We start from the raw sequence: 22,603 nt of genomic DNA, 5'->3' as shown, positions 1-22,603 counted from the left end.
ATCAATACCAGACTGTGCAATGCGGCCGCGGATCATGCTGTGAACACGCTGCGATGTACGTCCTGTGGCGCGCGAAGCGAAACCACAGTTTTCCGGGGCAACAATGGTAACAAAGACCGAGAGAGGGAACCTATTGGAAGAAACAAGATGAAGCGAGCCCCTCCAGCTGCATCTCCGCCCTAACATTCCCCCCCCATCTGCACCGCATCATGTGCGGGGTCGTCTACATTGCGGCAGATGCTACCATTGTACCGTTTTCGAAAGCGAGCGCTCTCTTCTTTCTAGGCCCTCCTGATGGCAACGAAGAACGTGCCATCCTTTAACCCAAGTGGCAACAATGATGAGCAAATAGTTAAGCCTATCCAAGCCAATCCACCCTATTGCCTCCGTTTAATTCCAAGATGGCACCGGTTCCAAGAATGCGCCGGAGCGAAGGGCCGACTGTTTGCGACGGTGATTCCCAGTCGTGTCTGTGCTGGGTTGCAAGACAAATGCTGGGCCAAGAAAACGCTCCCCAAAGCATTTCTGGCGCGTATTTTAGTCCAGAAAATCGAGCTTTTGGGCCCCACAGGGTCTGAAATATCGGTCAAGAAAAAAAGCACACATTGTCTACGACGTGCCTGACAATTCCTCAGTAAAGTGTGAAACTTCATGAAAGCCCGAATTATCGGAGTTTGAAAAATCGGTCAGCTACTGTATTTACTGGGGCATAGAAAAATTGCAAGTGGAGTTTATTATTATTAATTACATTCTTTATTCATGGAATGCCAGGGCACACATACAGGCCAGCCCAAGCCAACAGAGGGCTTATGGGGCAGTGCCCGGCAGCATGGGTAAGTCACAGCACACACCATTGTCAGGTAACATCATGAAAAATAAGTGAAGTAAAACCACAAAATTAACAGGAAGCCAAATGGAGGAAAAAAAAAGAAAATTAAGCATGCAAATCTCGGATAACAGACCTCACGTCTTTCCGAACCCCTGAAGAGAAAACATTTGACTTGCAAATCATTCAGAATACTTGGCACATGGAAAGCACGAATATGTTTACCATATCTAGTCCGTACTCTGGGCAAAATGAAATGAACATGCGGACGCAATGTTCAAACAGGGACTAAATGGAAGGCAGAATTCATTATTCCACAGATACTTAAGGATAACGTGAACGAGGGCATGCGAGAGCTCAAAAACAGATTGAAATTGTTGGAAACTGGCCCAACATACATCACAGCACAAATTAGATTTTAGAAAGCAATCAACCTTATTGCACCAGAACAGTGAACCCTGAATGGTTAATATAATGTCTTGCATATCATTACAGAGATCAATCACAGAACCAAAATTTGGTGTATGCTGCACTTATGTGGCACCACTTTTTTTTTTTCCCATGCAAAAATTCAGAAGCGGTGAGAACAGGTAGGAAGGGGAGGGCCTTGCCTGAAGGGCACAGTTGATGAGCCGCACAACCAGGTCAAACTGCTGGTGCTCGAGCACTGCCTTGTTGCCCGTCACGTGGTGCTGCAGCTCTCGAGTCAATGCTAGCCGAGCCGCCTTGTTCTTCAACGCACGCAGAACCGCTGGCATGGCCTGCATTGCATGGCAGAGGGCAAAGAGAAGCTCCACTCTAAGAAGACAGCCTCAAGCAGCTAAACTAGACAACAAAAGGTGTCCATGCTTCGTCACTTAGTTGTATGCATCAGCTTTTGGGCCATAATGAGTAAACGTCATGCCATGAGATATGGCACAGACCATTACAAACACTTCAATAATATTAAAGAACTCTGAGTAGAATCAAATCTTCACAAAAAGAAATTACAGATATAGCACTAAAAGTACCACAAAACATTGCTGTGCCTTCGTACCCTAAAATGCGCCTCAGCAGAAGTAGGCACACACTTCTTTTTTGAATGCACTGTAGAAGTCAGTTTCATCTACAATGTTCTCTATTAGCATAGAGGCCATAAATAATGACAGACAAAACCTATAAATCGAGAAGCTTCCTTGCATGTGAACTTCGGAAAAAAATTTGCAATACGTGTCAGTTCTGCATGTGAAGGCTGAAGCAGTTGGGGAAAAGGCCAACAACATGAAGAACAACTCCTTCAGGAATTAAGAATAGTGAGCCTGCTTCTCTATGCAGAAAGAGCACACTTCCTTCATGAACAGCTGAAGTGGTTCACAAAGAATATACAATACATAACTTAGCACCCCAACAGAGTTTGTTTTCAATAGGGCTCAATAGTAGTAAGGCCTTTCCTATTTACTGCACCTTATTTGTATTATATGGGGTTGAAGTGAATGTAGCACTTGGCTGAGAACCTCAGATCCCCCATTACCTTGCGTGCGTCAGAGATCTTGTTGTCGAAGATGTAGTTGATGCAGTTGCAGAGAACTTCGAGGCGGCGTGCAGAGTTGTTGACCAGCGACCGAGGGTCCTGGGAGCACACCTGACTCATTGGAGGCCCCGCAGGGACAATTCGTGGAAGCTGGGGCCGCAGCGATGACAGCCTGCATGAAAACAGCAGAGGCACTTTAATTGCAGTTCCTGTAGTGAGAAAACATTCACTTCATGTGGCATGCAGTGAGTGCATGTCTCGCAAGGCCTGAAGAGTCAATATTATGCAGGCCTGTACACTGCCATTCATCTCAAAAGAGGCACCTTCCCTACAGCATCTTTTCATCTTCCCTACAAAAGCAAGCATATGATTGATGTGATTAAGAATCCAATTTAAAAAAATTTATGACAATAAAGCCTGGCCTGCTTCTTTTGATCCTATATACAACCAAAAAAGTTTTTCTTGTTTATTTCTTTATGCAATCACTAAATACTAAACCAAATCATGGAACAAATGCATCCACAAAATATACAGTGGCAAATTTTTTTTTTTTTTTGACGAGACAAGTCATACGTTATGAAGTGGGTTTGATTACCTATTCTCTATTCAAGACATCTTACCAATTCCAGTGAGCAGTGCACCTACTTGGATCCCAGGTGGTTCCTGGAGAGTCCCGTGTCCATGATGGATTTCACGAGTGCTCCATCAAGTGTTGGGAACGGAGGCTGGTGGATGCGTGTGAAGGCACCTTCAGTTGGCTTAGGAACCTTCTCTACATATGGCTGTGGATTTGGATTCTCCTGCAAGAGAAGGGTCAATGGTGACTCCACAAGGGTTACTTGGTTTCTACAACACACAAGGAACTACCTAGCCAACATATTTTTTTTCTTCACCTGATACTTACTGTAATCATGAAATCAAGGCATTGGCATTACATTAGAAGGACAACGAACACAGCCTTTCTTTCCATGATATTATAGCTGCTCTGCAAGAGGCAGCCGTTGCCTACATTTCTTTTAAAGCTCCCTTTAATTTCACAGTATTCCATTCCTATTTAGTCCTAAAGATGTTGCCTACCACTGCAATTTGCAATCACTGCTTACATAATAAATACTACAACACTAATGCAAATTTAAGAGGTTCTTTCTAATAATAATATTAATTGGTTTTTTGGGGAAGGAAATGGCGCAATATCTGTCTCATATATCATTGGTCACCTGAACCTCGCAGTAAGGGAAGGGATAAGGGAGGGAGTGAAAGAAGAGGTGCCGTAGTGGAGGGCTCCGGAATAATTTCGACCACCTGGAGATCTTTAAGGTGCACTGATATCGCACAGCGCATGGGCGCCTTAGCATGGGCGCCTTAGCGTTTCGCCTCCATCGAAACGCAGTCGCAGCGGTCGGGTTCGAAAGCGGTAACTCCGGAACGCCCTAACCACTGAGCCACCGCGGCGGGTAGGTTCTTTCTTCCAAATTACATATACCCAATACATGTATAGGCCCGGTGTCCAGTACTAAGGTGTGTTTACATTTGCAGATAATATGTCCTTCAAACAGTAGTAATGCTGCTGCCATATCCTCCAAATATACATGACCACAGGATACTGAAATTTTGTACACTGCTGCCACAGGAGCTAGTTCAGTCTATTTTCTTTCAATAGCTATTTTAACATTGCCACTGAGATGCAGCAAAGATGATCACTGAAAATGGAAAAATCTTTAAACTACAGCCAAGCAACAGAGAATTACAAAAATTTCCTGGAGCCAAGCGCACCCAGTCTAATAGTACACACAATAAGACACAGTGGTGATCTACGCATTGAATACATGAGGCCGCAAATCACAAAACAGCCAGGGTGCAAAAGTGCTCAGCACTGGTGCTCATCCATCAAAATAAGGCTGCCCTGCACCCTCGAATTTGAGCCATTATGATTCAATAGCATCTGACTTCCAGGACAATACTAGGCATTACAAGAGTCAAGGCAGTTCGCCTTTGCCCAAGATATGCTACTACATTCATAGCATCTAGATACTAAGTATAACGAGAAGCACTTCAACACGCTAACTTGCACACCAATTAAAACAATGGAAATGAAACCGAGATTGAAGCTGTAAAGATGTCACGATCCTGTCAGGAAGTAATCCATTTGTGAAGATCACATCTATGTTTTATTTACTCTTTATTTTACTCTGTATAAAAACTAAAGGCCCCTTTTATGCATCAGAATTTTGAGGTACAAGCATTTTCGAGCACTTAAGCCCAGTTTAACCATTTATGTATAATGCCCTCCACTTAACAACAAACATGCGAAATGCAAGAAACTGCGGGCTTCCCACACTTGCAACATCAAGAGAACAAGATGGGCAAGGCCTGGAAATTGGATGGGGTGAAAGAAAAAGACTGACGTTGAGGTAGAGCTGTTGAGCAAGCTGCCGTATGTGTTGCAGGGTCAGATCCGGATCTCGGGCTTCAGTCTTCAACAGGTCATTCATACTGGCATACAACTGCAACAAGCATAAACACAAATGTGCGTGTAAGCTTCTTTCTTTATCCTTCGGACATGACAGCCATTGCAGGAGTTTAAATCCAGTTCACGGCAGTACCTTTCTTCCCCTTCGTTTTTTTTTTTTTCCAACTTGTTCTCAGCTGTAGGCACAATCTTCCATATTGGCAACTCAGATAAGTTTGCACGTGTCCACTGAGTCAGGTGAGTACAGTTGACGACCGATTTTTTGGACCCTCTAGGGACCAAGAAAACGACTGAAAAATCAAGCAGCCCGAAAAGTCAAATTTTACTGAAAAAATTACGACCTTATTACCAATATGCCGGAGGAAGGGGTCAGTTGTATTGCACACATTATAAAGCTCCTCATGACTAAATTTCGCCGCGTGACATGTGCACACACGACGGGCGGCGACCGCTTTCGCGAGCTCGGCCTCGCTATGCTGCCCTCGGCATGTCGCCGATGAATGCACGGATTGGACAAAGCCTAAATGGGAAAGCAAACGCGCTGCTGTGAGAACTGCGCTGTGCCCACAATATGATGGTCCCGGAATGAGATAGCGAAGATGGCGAAACAATAACCGAGAAACAGCCGAAGCAAGCACTGCATCGGCATTGGCCTCGTCATTAGGCCTAGCGACAAGAGCCAAAATCGGCACCGTATCCAGTGATATGCACTCTGCGGTGGCTTGTGTATAATGAGAGGCGTCTTGCCTGTCATCGAAACGCCAGTTGTTTACGGTTTTATGATAGAAAATTCAGGTTTGCGGTGTTTTGCCGTGGGTACGCTGACCTCACTTTGAAATGCACCACCAATTCCTCTCGCGCTCGCCGTGGCCGTGAAGCCTACGCCTCCCACGCACTTCGCTGCTACCTCTTCTCGTATTCGAGATAAAAGACTCAGCACAGATGAGTTCCGTGAACTCTGACTACTGTTTAAGTTCGTGTGGCAGAAGACATTCAAGAACAGTTTGAATTCGAAACCACGCGGGCACAATGTGCCGACTTGCGTAGAATTTCAGCATCACAAGTTAAGAGGCTCCCTTCAAGCTTGAATTTCGTTTCGTTTGATCAAGTTTTCGATCTCTCCTGCAGTTATGAATTAATGAGGTTCCACTGTACACATTACATGGCAGCTTCGGTATTGGCGGCGAGTGCGAACGAGGACCAAAAAATCGAGCAGTCAGTTGTGGTGCGTCCGAAATTTCTGGCACTCTTGTACATTGGCTCTTTGGACCATGTCGCGGTGCTGCGAAAAAGTCTGAATAATCAAGCATGTCCGAAAAATCAGGCGTTCGAATTTTCGGTCGTTGACTGTATTACAGTAGAAGCTCCAAGATACGATCACAGCTAATATAAATTTGTAAATTCCCTGGTCATAGTGCATTGAGTACACTGTGCAGAGTTTAATACGTTCTGAGCACTCTCCCGCGCCACTACAGAACACTCGCCCAAATTCTTGAGCACTAAACGCTGCCCATACATTATCACTGACATCACGGTCACCAATCATACGGTAGTGCAATGAGTGGTGGCACGGCCGTAAATAAATCCCATCAGTCGTAAACATATCCATATGAATGCATTTCCCATGCTTCTGCATACGGGTTTTGTTCGTTCTGGATGAGACTAAATTTAGATAAAAATATTTTTTGTCACAGCGTGGGATTCGCACCATAGAGATTCTTCCGTACATGGCAGTGTGTACACACTATTACATTTAGTAGTGCACATCGCTCTTTTACTTACCTCATCAAATATGTCACAGACACGATACGGTGGGCCCCTCTCAGCCACGAAGGTGTTGAAGAACATGCAGTCCAACAGCTTGGTGACAAATTCGCTTTCGGTGAATCCACGCTGCCCCAGAAAGGCCGCCTGCATCATCAAAGGACATCACCCCAGGAAATTGGTTGGTATTAACCAAAGTTTACATCACATGTATTGGTTTGTAATAGCTTTCACTGCATTAATATGATGCATCAGATGCAGCCCAACACCACTGTACATATGAATGCGCCATTGCCAGGGCCCATCCCTGTTACCTTGTGGAACGTGATGAACGGTTTCGGGTGAATTCGCACAACAGTGAGGCAGGACCGATAACCCTGGAACAGCTGGGCGAAGATGCGCAGGAAAATGGCACGGATCTCCTTGTCCAGCATGGCAGCCTGCGAGGTTGCTGGCGGCGGCGGTGCAAACGCATCATCTGCCGACATCAGTTCTGGCCGAAGCACCTGCGCAGGCAAGTCAGTGGCACTTTTATTAATGATTCCAAAGCACTTTGCTGCAGGAGTGAGTATACATAGTGAATACACACAGACGCAATTTGATGCGCCAACTATCAATAACGATTCATAATCATAATCATCATCATCATCAGCCTGACTACGCCCACTGCAGGGCAAAGGCCTCTCCCATGTCTCTCCAATTAACCCTGTCTTTTGTTAAAGATTATTAGTCACTCTATGCTAAGGTGCTTTCCTTGTTTTCCTAGCACGAGTACACTGAATGAAAGGAGTCATTCCCAAGAATACAGAACCATCCACTTATTGTTTACGTGACAATGTGAACAAGTGAGGTGAGCAGTGTGACACCCACCATACAGAGCTGTGTGTACAGCTGTGAGTGAAGGGGCTCAGGCAGTGTAGACACCGTGACACATTCAGGCACCAGCACCGAGCCTCCGTCCAGGTCCACGAGCAGGACGTCCAGCTGTGAAGAACCCAACAACAGAAACAGGCACGCATTAAAGGAACTTGATGGTCTATCTCAGCACCAAGTGTAGCACACAGAGTAAATATGTTGGGCACATATATGACATTTCATGTAAACTGCACAGCAAATAATGCTAATTAGATGTGTGGATACTCTGCCACCATTTTCGCCAAGCTGCAATATATACTTCCAATTAATCTTATGCCAAATACTAATCAAAGGTACAACACATGCTTCTACACGTTTTGGTTAGAGACCAACCCAGTGCCGCAAATACAAGATAAGCTCAAAACGAAATAATTTTTTTGCTCAAACCTCGTACTACAAGACCAGAACAGGTGAAAATTATATGCTTTTTCATGATGCAACGCAGAAATGAGAATTCCTTTCAAACCATCACGTTATCTGCCATTGGAATGGTAATCACCAGTTTCTGACTCGTGATACCATAATGACTTGCTCTTTGATAACTTTGTGCCAGACACAAGCACCAAACGGAACACCTTCCCTGCTCCATCGCCGATGTTTAAGGCGGCGCAGTTTTTGAGGCTGCCATCAGTAGTCACCTCACAAAATATTCACTGCTACTGAATGTAAATTGACACTAACCAGCTGGTTTCGTCTCGTTTTTGTTTCCACACTGTATTCAAGAGAACACTGTAATAAATTAATGTCTTGTGTTGCTTGCAGGCTCACATTAATTGTTATGATCATTCAACCACCCAAATCAGCAATATTATCAGCTTACCAAGCCAGCATAGCAACAGAAGCAATCTGGGCCTCTGCAAGTAGACTTTCCGAGCTCTACTGACACTGACAGCACTCTATAACCAGCACATTCGCATGCAAGTAACTGACCCCCATTAGTACGCACCACGATTCATAGTATGTGCGTACAAGTACCATAAAAACAGGCGGGGCTCACCAGCTCTGCCACTTCAGAGCGAAGGGAAGAGTGGACACCCATGATGAATGGTGTAGGTGTGCTGAGGAACTCAATCAGGCTTGCCGGAAGTAAGGGTATGTACACATGGCTGCATGGACGAAGTGCCATGTCATGCGAGGAAAGAAGTGCGACATGTTCATTGGTGACGACACAGCAAGTTTCCTTTTAAGTTACATATGCAGTAGGGAATGGACATCCAACCCTTCAGAGCACCTTCCTTCACCATTATTCTTTGTGCCTTTCTTCTTGGTGCTTGATATTCCTTTCTCTCAGCTTGACTAGCCCATCCCTATCCATGCCTCCGCTACTATTTCCATTACATCTTTCTCACTTTCTTCCCACCATAACTAAGAGATTAAGTGCCGCCATGACCTCATATCCCTTTCCCTAGAGGCGCAGGGCACTTATAAGCCACGCCAAGGATGACTACTAATGCCTTGACGCTAACAATGACAAGTCCACATGTCGAAACATTGACAGCTGGCTGCAACACCTAGTTGCCTAGTTGCAGTAGACATGTGATGCCATAGCCTCTGCTGAGGAACATAAAATATTTTAAATTAAGTTCACAAACTGACTGCAATCACCCATGCATGAAAAAGAAAACACAAATAACAAAAACTGAAGTATCCTCAGAGAGTATATTAAGCTATATTCTAGAACATCAGAAAACTTTTCCCCTATAGTGATGATGTTATATAAACCAGCAAAAACAGTAAAAACAGTTTCAAATAATTATTGGGCAATGTCACAAGATTTTAGAAGTTAGAGCCACAGCTACTAAATTAAGAGCAGGAGGAGGCCTTACCTGTATTTGAAAGGAAACATGAGGCTAGTAAGTGCCGAGCAAGCATCGTTAAGACGGCAGTAGCTCCGAGAGTAGAAGAGAATCTTCAGCTCCGTCATGGCAGCGCAGAAGAGCGTGACAACATTGTGAATACCTGGGCAGTAGAGATACAAGGTGTATGACTGCTTACGCCTGTCTATAAAAAAAAAACCTCAACTGATAAATTACAACAAGTAGCACTATTCTGCAATGGTGTTACTATAGGGCTTTTATGAGAATGCACCGCATCCAATGTAGAGCCTATCATTCATGATATATACTGAAAACAATTAAAAAATGTATGCTGTATATCATGGACACCATATATGTATTATTACTGGGCTGACCCCTAAGACTCCACATAGGCCTGCAAAATACCTTAATAGCAAAACTCATTTTCTGAGGGGATCAGTCAGCGCTTCAGGGCTGATAGCACCATCCTGTTTTATTGAAAAAAACCTGCCAGCATGTAAAAAAAATTCAGGCAATTCCTCCATAACAAACTGGTACTTCCAAAGCATTCATTGAAGGAATACTGAGGGCCAGTCGACTGACTGCAGTGTTCTAGTGACAAAGAGACCACTATTATTGAAAGCAGGGCTTTTACGGGATAGAAAAGGACAAAAAATGAAACAAGGGTATTGCTGCCACCACGCATTCTCAGAACTAAACTGCAAAGGCATCAACACATTTTTTTTTTGTCATTGATCACAAACCATAGCCTCAATATCATCATCAACGCCACAAATTCGAATCACGCGACTAGAAGATCCGTTCCATTTTCAGCTCCAAAGTTTTTTGCAGTAAATACGTCTCTCACTGTCCAACAGATGGTGACAGTGCCAGAAAAAGCCAAAACATAAATTGTAACCAAGAACATAAACTGGATGGTGGATGGAGTTATTCCCAGAACCCCTTAAAATCATTAAGGTGTGCATGTGAAAACATGCATGTCCAAACAATTGTTGGCAGGGCTATGAATTCATGACATGCAAAGCAGTCACTTCTTACACTTCATAAATGATGCCACTGATGATTATGCAAAACAGTGTGCATAACTTGCAAGGCGTACAGAGGAACACAGTAATCGTACCCAGCTGCTGGAAGAGCTCGTAGACAATACAAGAGGTTATGGGGAGCAGAGCACTGAGCGGAGGTTGCAACGCCTGCCGGTCACCTGCTCCAATGGAGAAACGCACCTGGGGGCCCCCTGGGAGATAGAGAGAGAACAAGCTCGTAAAGGCGCGGGACATTCACCAATAAAATGTGCATTGCTTGCCATAGCTGCATGCGCGGACACTGCAGAGACAGGTTGCACAGGAGCAGAAATTGCCCTCAAGGGTGATGCGACCGAGACTGTATGTCAGAGATGCTTCGAGCAAGATGAATGCTGGCGGTATCTGGCGAGCAGAAAGGCAACCATCCACGTGTAGCATGCATAAAGACGCTTTGAAGTGCGCCTAACTGCATCCTGCCACTGGCCGAATTTGTGCAACTCAAGCAATACGTTTACGTGTACATATCACTTCACATCCTATGGTAGTCATTTGGTGAGGACTGCTAGGAATACGGACGGGCAAATCTCTAAACCTAAAAAAGCAAACCCAAAGAGTGTCTCTTTCACCTAGCATGAAGTTCCATCAAAAAGGCTACGATTGGCCCCATTCAAAAGAATGGCCATGCAAAAAAGAAGAAAGCAAACAAAAGGGATAAGAACAGGAATAAACAGAGAGAGAGAGATAAAGTGACAAAGCAAAGGAAAGGCAGTATAACTTGTTCGGCTAGCTGGATCATTGCAAAGAAAGCAGATGTGATAGATATGATCATCACAGTGGCATAAGAAAAAAGAATAACAAGATAAAAAAGGATGGAAAATCCAAGAAATGGTGGTCACCTGGTGCTGGCACCTGGACACAACCGAGGATGTTGCCCACGAGGGTTTCAATCTGGACCGGCAGATTGTCTATGTACACTGTGTAGATGATGCCTAGGCAGTTCTGGCTCCACCAACCGGGATGTGGAGTAGGATAACAACGCAGAGCCAACCGGAATGGGAGGAGGTGGAAAAAAAAAAAGAAGCAAGTGGCAATCAGGATCGAGTAGTTCAGCATTTTCCTCCACCTTTGACTTTGTGTCTTTTCCTCTCTCTCTCTCTCTTTTTTAGCACTAGTTGCCAGCAAAAAGTGAGTCGCTTTCATTCAATCAAGAGTAATTGCTGGATTCTAAACTAAACCCTACCATACAAATAAAACCAGCTACTGCCTGCAAAAAAAAAAACAAAAAAAACACAGTACCATAACTAGCTTTTAGTCAAGCAAACTACAGGACAAGGTTCGGCGGCAGCTAACCTAGATACATGGTACAAGAAGCTAGCCGGAACTACTTGTTTCAACGGTTCTTACATAAAATGTTGAAATAACTGTAGTTTCACTGCTCTAAAAAATCTCTTCCATCTCGATGCACTTCTGCTAGTACTTCAAAAAAGCGTAAATAGCTTGGAGAACAAATTCAGACAGTGTACAGCCACACATGCACCACCATGAAAAGCCCGCAATTGTTCCATAACTGCACACTTTGCACATCTATAAAGATGAACCAAAGATAAAAGTCTGAGGATGTGATGTCAAGTGAGTACAGCGTGCAGGAAGTGTACAGCAGCTCCCCAGTTGCTGACAGTGTTGCTCAACCAGTATGTGAACCCCATTGTTGTGGAGGAGGTATAACCCATCTGTCTCAAATCCTAAGCTGTTTCAGAAGAACAGTTGGATACAGATTTTTCTTCCTTCAGTGGGTTTGAGCAGGTGTTTGTGGCCACTGTACTACCTGTGAGCATGGGTGCTGTAGCACTGGACCCCATGATCCTCCCCAGAAAAAAAAAAATAAAACGACTCTGTGTAATGATCACAGTAATCACACTTCAGTTTTGAAATCTCAGTATGGCATCACACTAGTATTACTTTTGCTATGTCTCGTATAATTGCACTTTACTGTTATCTGGAGTGACCACAAGTAACAGAAAGGCTTCACTATTAGCTTCATACTGACACAGAAAACAAAAAAAAGGCTATACTAAAACTCTGATGGGCTCTTATGGGAAAGTTTCCAATAGTAATCCTTGCGATAGAAGCAGTCTACTTGGCTTAGCTCAGTCATATCAGCCTTACTAACATTACAAGATACTGCTTAATTAAGCATTTGGAACATGTGTACACTTAACTGACGTATTCAGATAAAGGAAATAAACAACAGGAGAGTGGAACATTTCACACCCCAGCACACTCACGCCATCCCGACTAATATGACGCTTGCTTTATCACTACACTCTATGCAGTCCATGTAAGCAGTGACAGATTTGCCAAAGAATTAACAACATGTCTACGTTTCAGAAAAAAACTAAGGCAAACGTAAGTTTGCAAAAAAGGTGCTACAACATACAGTCATAATCGAAACTGACTTCAGTATTCCTAAAAAGGGCAGCAACGGCAATCCTAGGAGTGAATTTCAAAAGTATGTTGCAAGGCCCTGCAAACTTTTGAGAGGGAGAAAGACATAACAAAACTGCGTAGGTTAGCTGGCCACAAATACATTCTTGCAGTATGTCCAGCGCAAACTGTTGAGAGCACATGCTCACCCTGAAGGCCGGAACACAGTCAAGGCGTGAGACGAGCACCAGGCACTTGGGCGCATACATGAGCGAGTGGTGCTGCACCAGCGTGCCCGTGCCCCCGCCACTGAGCCCTGCTGCTGTGGCAGCCAGCTCATCTTGCTCATCATCTTCGTCTTCTTCGTCGGGGCGCCGACGCTGCAGCGCCGCGGGCGTCAGGGCCACTGGCTCGTTGAAGGCCAGGCAGGCACAGTAGTGCCGCTGTGCGTCGATGTCGGTGAGAACGGCCACAAAGAAGCTTGGCTGGCGACGCGCCGTGACCAAGGCCCATCCTTGCGGCTGGCAGAAGGACTCGATGCCCTCGATGAAAGGTGTGTCCTTCCAGTCCTCCTCGGGAAAGCGCTGCTCGATGCGCCCACTGCTCAGCCCACTCCCTGCACCAGTGCAGAAGACAGGAAAGGAATTGACAAACGATGTCAGCATCACCCAAAAGGTGGCCCCAGATATCTTACTGCAATAAAGCACATAAATCTTCTTAGTGACTGCACTATTCCCATAAAAAAAAAAAAAAACATTCTCTCATTACTTGTATTCACAGGCATAAAGACAAAAAGCAAATAGGACAGGCTGCAGCCTTCCACCACCACCAGTGGCCAACCTGGCAGAAGTTTTGACATTTACTGCCAGAGAACTAATTTCAAAGTTACGTTAGATAAGCATTTATTGCTAATCAAAAATATCATTCCCAAAACATCATCATAGGTATTTAGTGTTTAAGAAGAACGTGGTCATGCTACATTTCTGGTGGTGGTGTACCATGTAATAACAGCTGCAAGTGGCAGCAAGTGAGAGCAGGGTGCGATTTCATAAGCAAATTACTGTGCTAATAGCCAAAACAATAACACGTCCATTAGGTTGTCCATTGAGTTTGTTGGCATCTCACTGTGGTAATGCTCAAAAGAGATTGAAAAGGCAATTTCAGCAATCAGGCTTGGATGTAATTTGAATCACTAAGTCTAATGATGTATGTGCATATGTGCTAGTAAACAGGAAGCATTTCTATTAGCAAGATTCCTGCAGGCTGATGAAAGGTGCCCGTATATTATCGTCTACATTAACAGAACACAAATACAAAGTACACAAAGTACACTACATGTTTAACATTACTGGTTTAAACAGAAGTAGCCCTAGGAAGGTAAGCCTCGTAACTTTCCTGGTTATGCCCCTCTAGCCAAAATGAAAACCCTCAGTGTAGATTAATTTTGCAAGTACTAATAACAGTGAGAATGCAAATCATCATTAGTTGCAGAGTGTGCACTTCTTCAGGACCGAAAACAATTGTGTAGCACAAAAAACACGGCTGCTTACATTATTTCCACAATACCTCAATAGCCTGCGGCTGCTAATGATGTCACACTAATAGAGTCGTTTTCCGTTAATACGGACAACTTTAATTACAGAAATTTTCTGGAGACCAAACTTTTTCAATGCCTTTACACCTCGTTAATATGGAAACTCAATGTCCCAATAATGGACAGGGTGAAAATGCATAGAACCCGGCCATTTAGGACCATGTGTTTTTGTCGCATTAATATGGACAGTGATGAGAACAAACCTTGACTACCCTAGACAGGTATTTCTTTTCCTATATTACGAGTGCATGGAACCAAGGAAAGGCAAAGCAAAAGCACAAATGTTTGAGCAATAGCCTAATTTTTTGTTGTTTCCTGCTTTATACTGCCAACTTACTGGACGACGCACATTACCTTCTGTCACATTGCATGAATACGCTGTCTGCAGGTTTTGCTAGGTTGAGGCCGACTGAGCACAGATATGTACTAGCGGTGCCTAGAGTGTGGAAAATCGTAGTAGGAGATCCACCATCACACCTCTGATGGACCACTAGGTGGCCCATACTACGCCACATTATTTGGAAGATAATGACTATTAGGATACTACACTTGGAGCTCCTAAGAATTTGTCTTCACTGCTGGTCAGTATGCACAGAAGCGTACCTTAGTCATGAAGCGTTTTCAACATTTTTTTTCTGCACAATTCGTTATTATGAACTCGCTTTATGTAGTTTCGCTTGGAAACCAAGGGGTCCATATTAACGATGCATGACAGTACAGGCTAATATCCAGGGTTAACACAGAGTGATAAGCCGTTCTCACTTTGCAATTACAGAGCCTGCTGTACGCTAGATTGAACCCTTGGGGCATTGGTGCACCGTTGCACACTCTAAGCCAGGGGCGTAGCCAGGGGGGAGGCTTATGAGGCTTCAGCCCCCCCCCCCCCCCAAATTTTTTCTTTTTCGAACTGTCATGCACCGCTGACAAAAACAACCCCCGGCGCTGGAAGTCATTCTGGATTTTGTCACCTACAGTGTCTTTTTCAGAGTAGAAAAGATATTTTGGCGCGAACATTGCTAACTCGGGTTGGATTTCGTGGCAGCGCCCATGCACCTGGAGTCATGCAACGCAAGGGGCCCCATCCTAGCACAAACTTTCAAGGGCCTATCGGTGGCTCGCTGTTGCAACTAAAATTTCGGTGCAATTACTCGCAATACATGACTGGTGACAGCTGCTGCTGTGCAGTACACTGGAACGAAGGACAGCGCCACTAAGATTACGTTTCTCATGTCAGCGGCATGCACTTCTTTGCTAGTTCCGGACCGATATAGTTCTAGACTCCGTGTGATATTTTCTTTACTTATTAAATACATAAAACTGAGCAGGGGACAAGACACAGAAAAGCAAACAGGACGAGCATGATAACAAGACATAAAACTGAGCAGGGGACAAGACACAGAAGAGAAGCAAACAGGACGAGCTCGTCCTGTTCCCTTCTCTCCTGTGTTGTGTCCCCTGCTCAGTTTTATGTTTTGTAATCATGTCTGCCATGATTTTTAAGACATACCAATACATTCTTTTATTTTAAAAATACATACTTCACTTGTATAGACAGTGCATAGCGTTATCTAATACACAATAGCATTGTCAATGGCAATTTCACTTGTCTAGAGAGTGCACAGCATTATCTAATAGACAATGGCGTTTTCAATGGCAATGGCAATGCAGTTATTATTGTTGCGTTTGATCCTTCCACAACTTCTATGAGGAGGCCGTCCTGCAACATGAGCCACCCCCCCCTCCCCCCCGAACAAAATTTCTGGCTACGCCACTGCTCTAAGCACAGGTACAGTAGCTAAATATAGGTACCAAATAGAGCTGTTTAAAAATGTTGAAACTCTAGTAGCCTTATAGCACTGAACACTGCATACGCTTGCTTCTGAAGCTATCAGAGCATAATGCAATGTTGTACACACACAAACGCAACATCAACCACAAGAGCACGATTTTCACATCATCTGGTACAGCCCACCAAGGCAGGACCTGCTGGACCTTGTGTCTGCACCATGCTAAGTAGGACAACCCACTGGAACCATGAGCGTAATTAAAGAAAAGAAAAGATAACCAAGTGGCGACAAAGCAAAAAAAAAGTTAAACTGTAAGGAACATATTAACAGTGTGCTTTGGACCAAGACCAGCCTGTATGTGAGGTAGGAGAGCATTAACCATAAACAGAGATTGGAAGAGTGGGAGATCCGGAGTTCCCAGGTTCCAACCCCAACGCCGTGGCTGCGTTTTGATGGAGGCAAGGCACTAAGGCACGGTGAGCTGTGTGATGTCAGTGTGTTAAAGATCCCCAGGTGGTCGAGATTATTCCAGAGCCCTCCACTCCAGCACCTCTTTCTTCCTATCTTCTTTCACTCCCTCCTTTCTCCCTTCCCTTATACTGCCCTGTTCAGGTGTCCGCCGATATGTGAGACAGATGTTGAGCCATTTCCTTTCCCCCAAAACCAATTTTCATTTTCAAAAAGTGGGACAGAAAGAGAAACCGGGGATGGAAAGGGAGGCGAGGTGGGGGAAACAAACTACTGACACACAACATGGAATGGTCGTCTTGGGTGGCTGGAGAAAAGAAAGAAAAAGGAAGAGGAGGTGAAAAACTAGAAAAGAACAAAGGAATGCAATGAAGCAGGACAAAAAAAAAACGCTGACCACAAACTGACAGAACCCAAAAAGAAACCAAGACGGCTGAGAACGAGGGCGCTGGTGCGGGATACAAAGGAAAACCGGCGCCGCAAGAAACAAACCACATTCTGCAAAGCAAACAGCAAAGCAAACGGAAGCCAACGATGTACGCAGGCAAGCACCGACATGTGACCGCCAGGGCTGCTCCGCGGTGAAGCCGGTGACCCGCGAACACACACACGGTGGAGAGGGAATAGACAACGGAGCACAAAACCAAAACAGCCAAGGTCGGTCGCTCCCCCTCCGAGACAAACGCACACACACAAAGGGGGAAAAAAAGCGAGAGGGGAAGAAAACCGCCGCCCGAGAGCGCGTCGATACGCGTCTCGTCGGCTTTGATGCTCGGTCTTTTGCCCTCATTGTTTCGCTCTGTTGTTTCCCCTCCCTTACGACGACGCGCCCTTTCGTTGGCGACTGCCTCCGTCCCGCGCTGCGCGCACCGTTCGTCTGTCTCTGGGGTCCCACGCGCGGGTCCAGGGCACTTCATTTCGGGTAAAACCCATTTTCGCCCGTTTTTAACGCGACAGCGTTAAAGGAGCTCGTGTCGCAGAAAAGCCGGTGTCGTCGGCGTCTTTGGCCGTGAGCGAAAAATGGCGCATCTCGGTGGACACCTGAACCGCGCCGTAAGGGAAGGGGATGTTCCTTCCCTTACGGCGTGGTACGGGTGTCCAGCGAGAATTGTGAGACAGGCGCCATTTTCTTTCCTTAAAACCAATTTTATTCCGGAGGGGGAGCCCTCCACTACGGCACCTCTTTCTTACTTTCTTCTTTCACTCCCTCCTTTATCCATTCCCTTACGGCGCGGTTCAGGTGTCCAACGATATATGAGACAGATACTGCGCCATTTCCTTTCCTCAAAAACCAATTATTATTATTTCAATTTCCTTCCCTTAAGGCCCAGTTCGGGTGTCCACCGATATATGTGGACATCGAGCGGCGGCTGCGTTTTTATGGAGGCAAAACGCTAAGGCGCCCGTGCACCGTGCGATGTCAGTGCACGTTAAAGATCGCCTGGTGGTCTAAATTATTCCGGAGCCCTCCACTGCGGCACCTCTCTCTTCCTTTCTTCTTCCATTCTCTCCTTTACCCCTTCCCTTATGGCACGGTTCAGGTGTCCCGCCATATATGAGACAGATATTGCGCCATTTCCTTTCCCCAAAAACCTATTATTATTATTATTATTATTAGTCGTTTCCTTAAAAATTTTCATTTTCCTTGCCTTGCGACGCGGTTCGGGTGTCCACCAAGATATGTTTCCTTTCCTTAAATTGTCCGGGCAAGGAGTCGCACCCAAGGACGATGGCGCTCCGTGGGTTCCTTGGCAATGCTGCAACACGCTGTCGCGTCCTGCTCTTAAAGGCGAAGCTTCAGCGCCCTCGAAATTTTTTTGCACCTGGCCGCCACCCTGGTCAGACGTCCGATCAGTACCCGCGTTTTAGCCTCACCTTTATCAACACGCATACTTTCCAAACTTATCTACAAATTATAAGATAAAAAACAAGCGTTAAATGAGTTTAAAATCGTCAGTTGCATCAATTAACTAGACAGTTCCTCTGGTATAACCGCATAATATCCGCTAATTTTCGCATAGGTGTCCATCTTAATGCACTGAGAAATTACCTTCTCTTGAAGGCGCATTTACGGATATAAATCTAGGCCAGATTACGCAACTGTGACAAATTGTGTCACAAGTTATTGACAGTGACGTCAGAATGACGACACGATGAGACGTCACCACGTGACGCAACGAGGAATCAGCCAATTACAGCAGGGCGGCGCCCCAAGAGCATTCGGGGGGCCGTCTGTTTAATTTTTTTTAAACGAAATAAGAAATGAGCAACGATGAAAATTACCAATATTTTATTTTGCCAAAACATTTTGTTTGAAGTTTGAAAATATTAAGCAAAACAAAAAGCGTTCGAAGTCGTGCTATTAAATTGGCTGGTGGGTAACTTTTGCTGCCGCGGGGATGCGCTGACGGCGGTAAAACGTCAAGCCGCTTTGCACAAAAGCAGCCGATTCTACGCCGTGTTTATTGTTTGTTACGCGGCGTCTGAAGTCAAGCTACTGTGCGATTGACCTAAGTGCGTAGAAAAATTTGAACGAATGCGGTGAAGGCTACGTGCCTGCCGAGCGAACTTGCAAGAAGCGCTTGGTACGAAATCGACGAAGACAACTTGTTGAAGTCTGTGTTTTTCGGCTCTTTCGATCGATGACAAAAATGCCAAAAGGTGAGGTGTTGCAGCACGTGACGTGTGGCTGTCTGTTTCTTTTCCCTTGGGAAACAGAAGACGACCACAAAGTGCCATTTGCTGAGAAAATTAAAGTGCTTTGCCGGCTTATAAGCGTGTCTTATTTATATGTAGCTGTGTGTCAAAGAGGTGACGACGGAACCCACCCCTTCTGCGCACTAACTTTACAAATTGCCTCCAATACCTGCCGCACGCATTTGCTCACCGTCGGCTGTGCGATGCCGACGTGCGCCTCGCTACCAACGGCAGCCAGGAAGCCGCCCGTGGCAAAGAACCGCAGTGCACACAGCACCTGCCGCCGCACCGACAGCGCACTCTCACGCAAACCTCCCAGTTCAACAGCCACTCCACAGTCTACTTCTGCAGTCGAAAAATGCGTCGAAACAGCTCGTCCGGCAAGTCAAAACCCGTCTTCGTGCGCCCTCCTTCGCGGTTGGTCGCCATTTTCTGTCACAAAGGCAACGGTCAAATTGACGGGCTCAAAACTGACAAAAAACTGTCAAATAGCGGCTGCATAATTAGGTGTGCAATGTCATCACCTCTGCCACATCCGTGACGTCATCTGCAGCCACCCATGACGCAAAAAGCGATATGGCCGCCGGCCACGACCGACTAATAGGAGCGAGGCTTATTGACACCTTTGTGACAAGTTTTTGACAATTTTCCTAATTGACATTTACGTATAATCTGGTCCCTGGTTTAACCCGATTTTTAATAAATATGTTAGGGGTGCAAGAATCGGGTACAAACGGGTTTTAGCCCTAAACGAAGGGCCTTAAATATACAGGACATTATTCGATGTAACCAGGCGCCTTTGGCACCTCGTGGGGGTGGACAGTGCCCGGACGAACAGGAAGTTGCACAGAAACAAATTGCGCAACTAAATTCAGATCACTAAAGGAACCAGCCCAGACAGAACGTCACACGAGCGCTGCTCTAACGAGAATTCCATAGACTTTTAAACCCGCTCACAATCATTTCGGGTACGGCGAATTGTGTTAGATATCGAACTGGACAGTGTGAAAGGTCCCGTGAGTCGCGACTGCTAGCGCAAAGGAGAACTAAACTTCCTTAACAGCCCCCCCCCCCCCCCCCCCCCCCCCCCAAGAAAAAAAAAAGAAAAACCTGCTCCCGCTCATTTTTCATTCTTTTTACAGTCCCACGATAATGTATGACCCCCCCCACAATTTAGCTCAATTTTGCGCTGTTTCGGTTTTGTTAGGATTTTACGCTGAACGCTCTCTATCGCTGGCTGCTTTCCGAGAAACAAAAACGGTTTGAAATTGCGCGCTGTATACATGTATATAGTGCGCGTTCCTCACCATTTGTCCGTGTCTTTTCCGCGGAAGCTGCGCACTTCCAAATGCACAAATTTCACACTTCTCGGAACTTGCACGGTGAAAGAACGATAGCAACGCAACTCTATGAAGCAAAGGCACGAGCTGAAAACGTTGAACAAGTCCAGCGGGCGTCTGCTCGCGAACATGGGTTGTGCGAAACGCATATGGCTCAGATAACCAGCAGAGTTCCCGAGTGAAGAGAACCGGCATCTGTGAAGTGCAAAACCCTCGTGTCGTGTGAGACGCGATATAGATAGTGGTGTTTAGAAAACGAAAAACCTCGCACGATAACGCTCCGTTCGCGACACCGAAGCCGCTGGCGCTGATTCAGCTCTACTTTCCATTTGCATATGCAGTCAACAGCATATACACATGCTCGGGCTTACACACGACCGCGGGCGATAGGAGAAAACAGAATCAAGCCTGCAGAGTGCTCGATTTCCACCGCATTGCTCAAATGCGCGGCATCGACACGACAGACCAACGAGACAAGCAGTTTCAATCGGCCACGCTCGGTAATCGTGGCAGAGCGGAGGTGCGTAGTGCGCATGCGCACTCTTTTTCCGGTCCCGCAACTTTTCCTGGCAATGAACGGAAGGCTACAGGTGCCCGGTGTCCGTAACTAAGTGATTCCGCGAAATAGTTCTACCGCATGACGGTGCGTTGCTCTCTGCGCGGAAATTTCGCTCCATCGCTGGTAGTAGCTGGCACCATCTATGAACAGACTGGCGCAACAAAAGGAGTTGCGCCAGTTTTTGTGTTTCTCCCGTGTATGTGGTTCGTCGAATGTTTTGCGCACATCGTTCATCTGTATCACCATGCACCAACTAGGCCCAACAGAAGTGTTATTGAAGTACCATCTATGAACGCTTTTTGCAACAAGAGGCGCCTAGCCAACGTTTCGCCTAGCAAATTCGTCGTAATCAATAAAAGCGTCTTATCCTTCAGTTTCCCAGTTCGAAAACAGGGAGTCAGAAATATGCCATAAACTGACTAATACTGACAATATACTATTATATTCCGGTGAGTAAGAAGAGAGGGTGCGTTTCGGCTGCATGCACTTCATTGCCAGAAAAAGTTGTCACGGAGTATATAGTATAATTCTATCATCGAAGCTGCGAAGCGTATACCCGTCGTGCGAAAGCCAGCAACCCAAGACAGCAAAGCCGAGCAACGGTTCTGAGAGAGGAGAAATAAAATATTCTGGTTACGTTCAGAAAATGTATAAAGAGAAAACAACAACAAAGAGACGAAATTTCATTCGAACGGCACCGCGTAGCGTCTAGACACGCTTTCGCAAGCCAACGCAGCTGCTCGCAGACGAGCCCGATGGGAGAGCGAGTTCCGCGCCTCGCTTCGGGCCGATGCGAAGTGAATCACAATGAACCGCCACCAGCTGCACGGCTCGCACGCGCCGCTGCGCCCAGCTTCGCACGTTGCGCCCAGCTTCGCACGTTGCGCCCAGCTTCGCACGTTGCGCGCATGGCCGAAAACTAGCGCCGCGGCCCTCGCTAGTCCGATGGAGTGACTCAATACACGCATGAACCGTTGCGCCTCGCGCCCAGTCCCCCAGCCCTTCCTTTTCCCGAGTTATTCGTTTTGAAACGTCCAAGATCCAAAACTCGTGCCTGAGGAAAACGGAAGGGGGCGGAAAGTTTTGAGCCGAAAGCGAGCGGAGTGTGGCTTCAATTAAATTCGTTTTCGCCAAAAAAGTTCGTGCCTCTCGGCACTGGGAACGGAAGGGATCGCACGCATGCGCACAGAGCCACGCTGTCAAGACAACGTTGTGTAACGGGTGGGGGGCCGGCGAAATTCGCTTTGATCTGGGATAAAAGTTCTACGTGCGAAATCTTCAAACGAGGTCTCACACAGAACGTGCAAGGTCCGTTCCCCTGAGGCTACTGTACTTCGCAATTAAAGTGTGCCGGGATGCAGTCACGCTTATACACCTGCGCCAGTGCGTGAGTAATTAAGTTTACCT

The 22,603-nt window shown here is 45.9% G+C and overlaps 1 protein-coding gene across 1 annotated transcript in view; it reads right to left on the bottom strand.

The window, feature by feature from the left end:
- The window catches only part of LOC144128417 (myotubularin-related protein 13-like), a 145,843-nt gene that overhangs the window by 59,129 nt on the left and 64,111 nt on the right, over positions 1 to 22,603 (bottom strand). Inside the window, 12 exon segments of the mRNA XM_077661805.1 lie at positions 1,438 to 1,587; positions 2,337 to 2,508; positions 2,982 to 3,136; positions 4,742 to 4,840; positions 6,589 to 6,717; positions 6,885 to 7,076; positions 7,441 to 7,554; positions 8,483 to 8,591; positions 9,312 to 9,444; positions 10,423 to 10,539; positions 11,224 to 11,326; positions 12,961 to 13,367. Coding sequence (XP_077517931.1) covers positions 1,438 to 1,587; positions 2,337 to 2,508; positions 2,982 to 3,136; positions 4,742 to 4,840; positions 6,589 to 6,717; positions 6,885 to 7,076; positions 7,441 to 7,554; positions 8,483 to 8,591; positions 9,312 to 9,444; positions 10,423 to 10,539; positions 11,224 to 11,326; positions 12,961 to 13,367 — 1,880 coding nt within the window.

Source organism: Amblyomma americanum, chromosome 4 (genome assembly GCF_052857255.1).
Source record: "Amblyomma americanum isolate KBUSLIRL-KWMA chromosome 4, ASM5285725v1, whole genome shotgun sequence".
NCBI classification, from domain to species: domain Eukaryota; kingdom Metazoa; phylum Arthropoda; class Arachnida; order Ixodida; family Ixodidae; genus Amblyomma; species Amblyomma americanum.
This window is presented reverse-complemented; position numbering and strand designations above follow the sequence as displayed.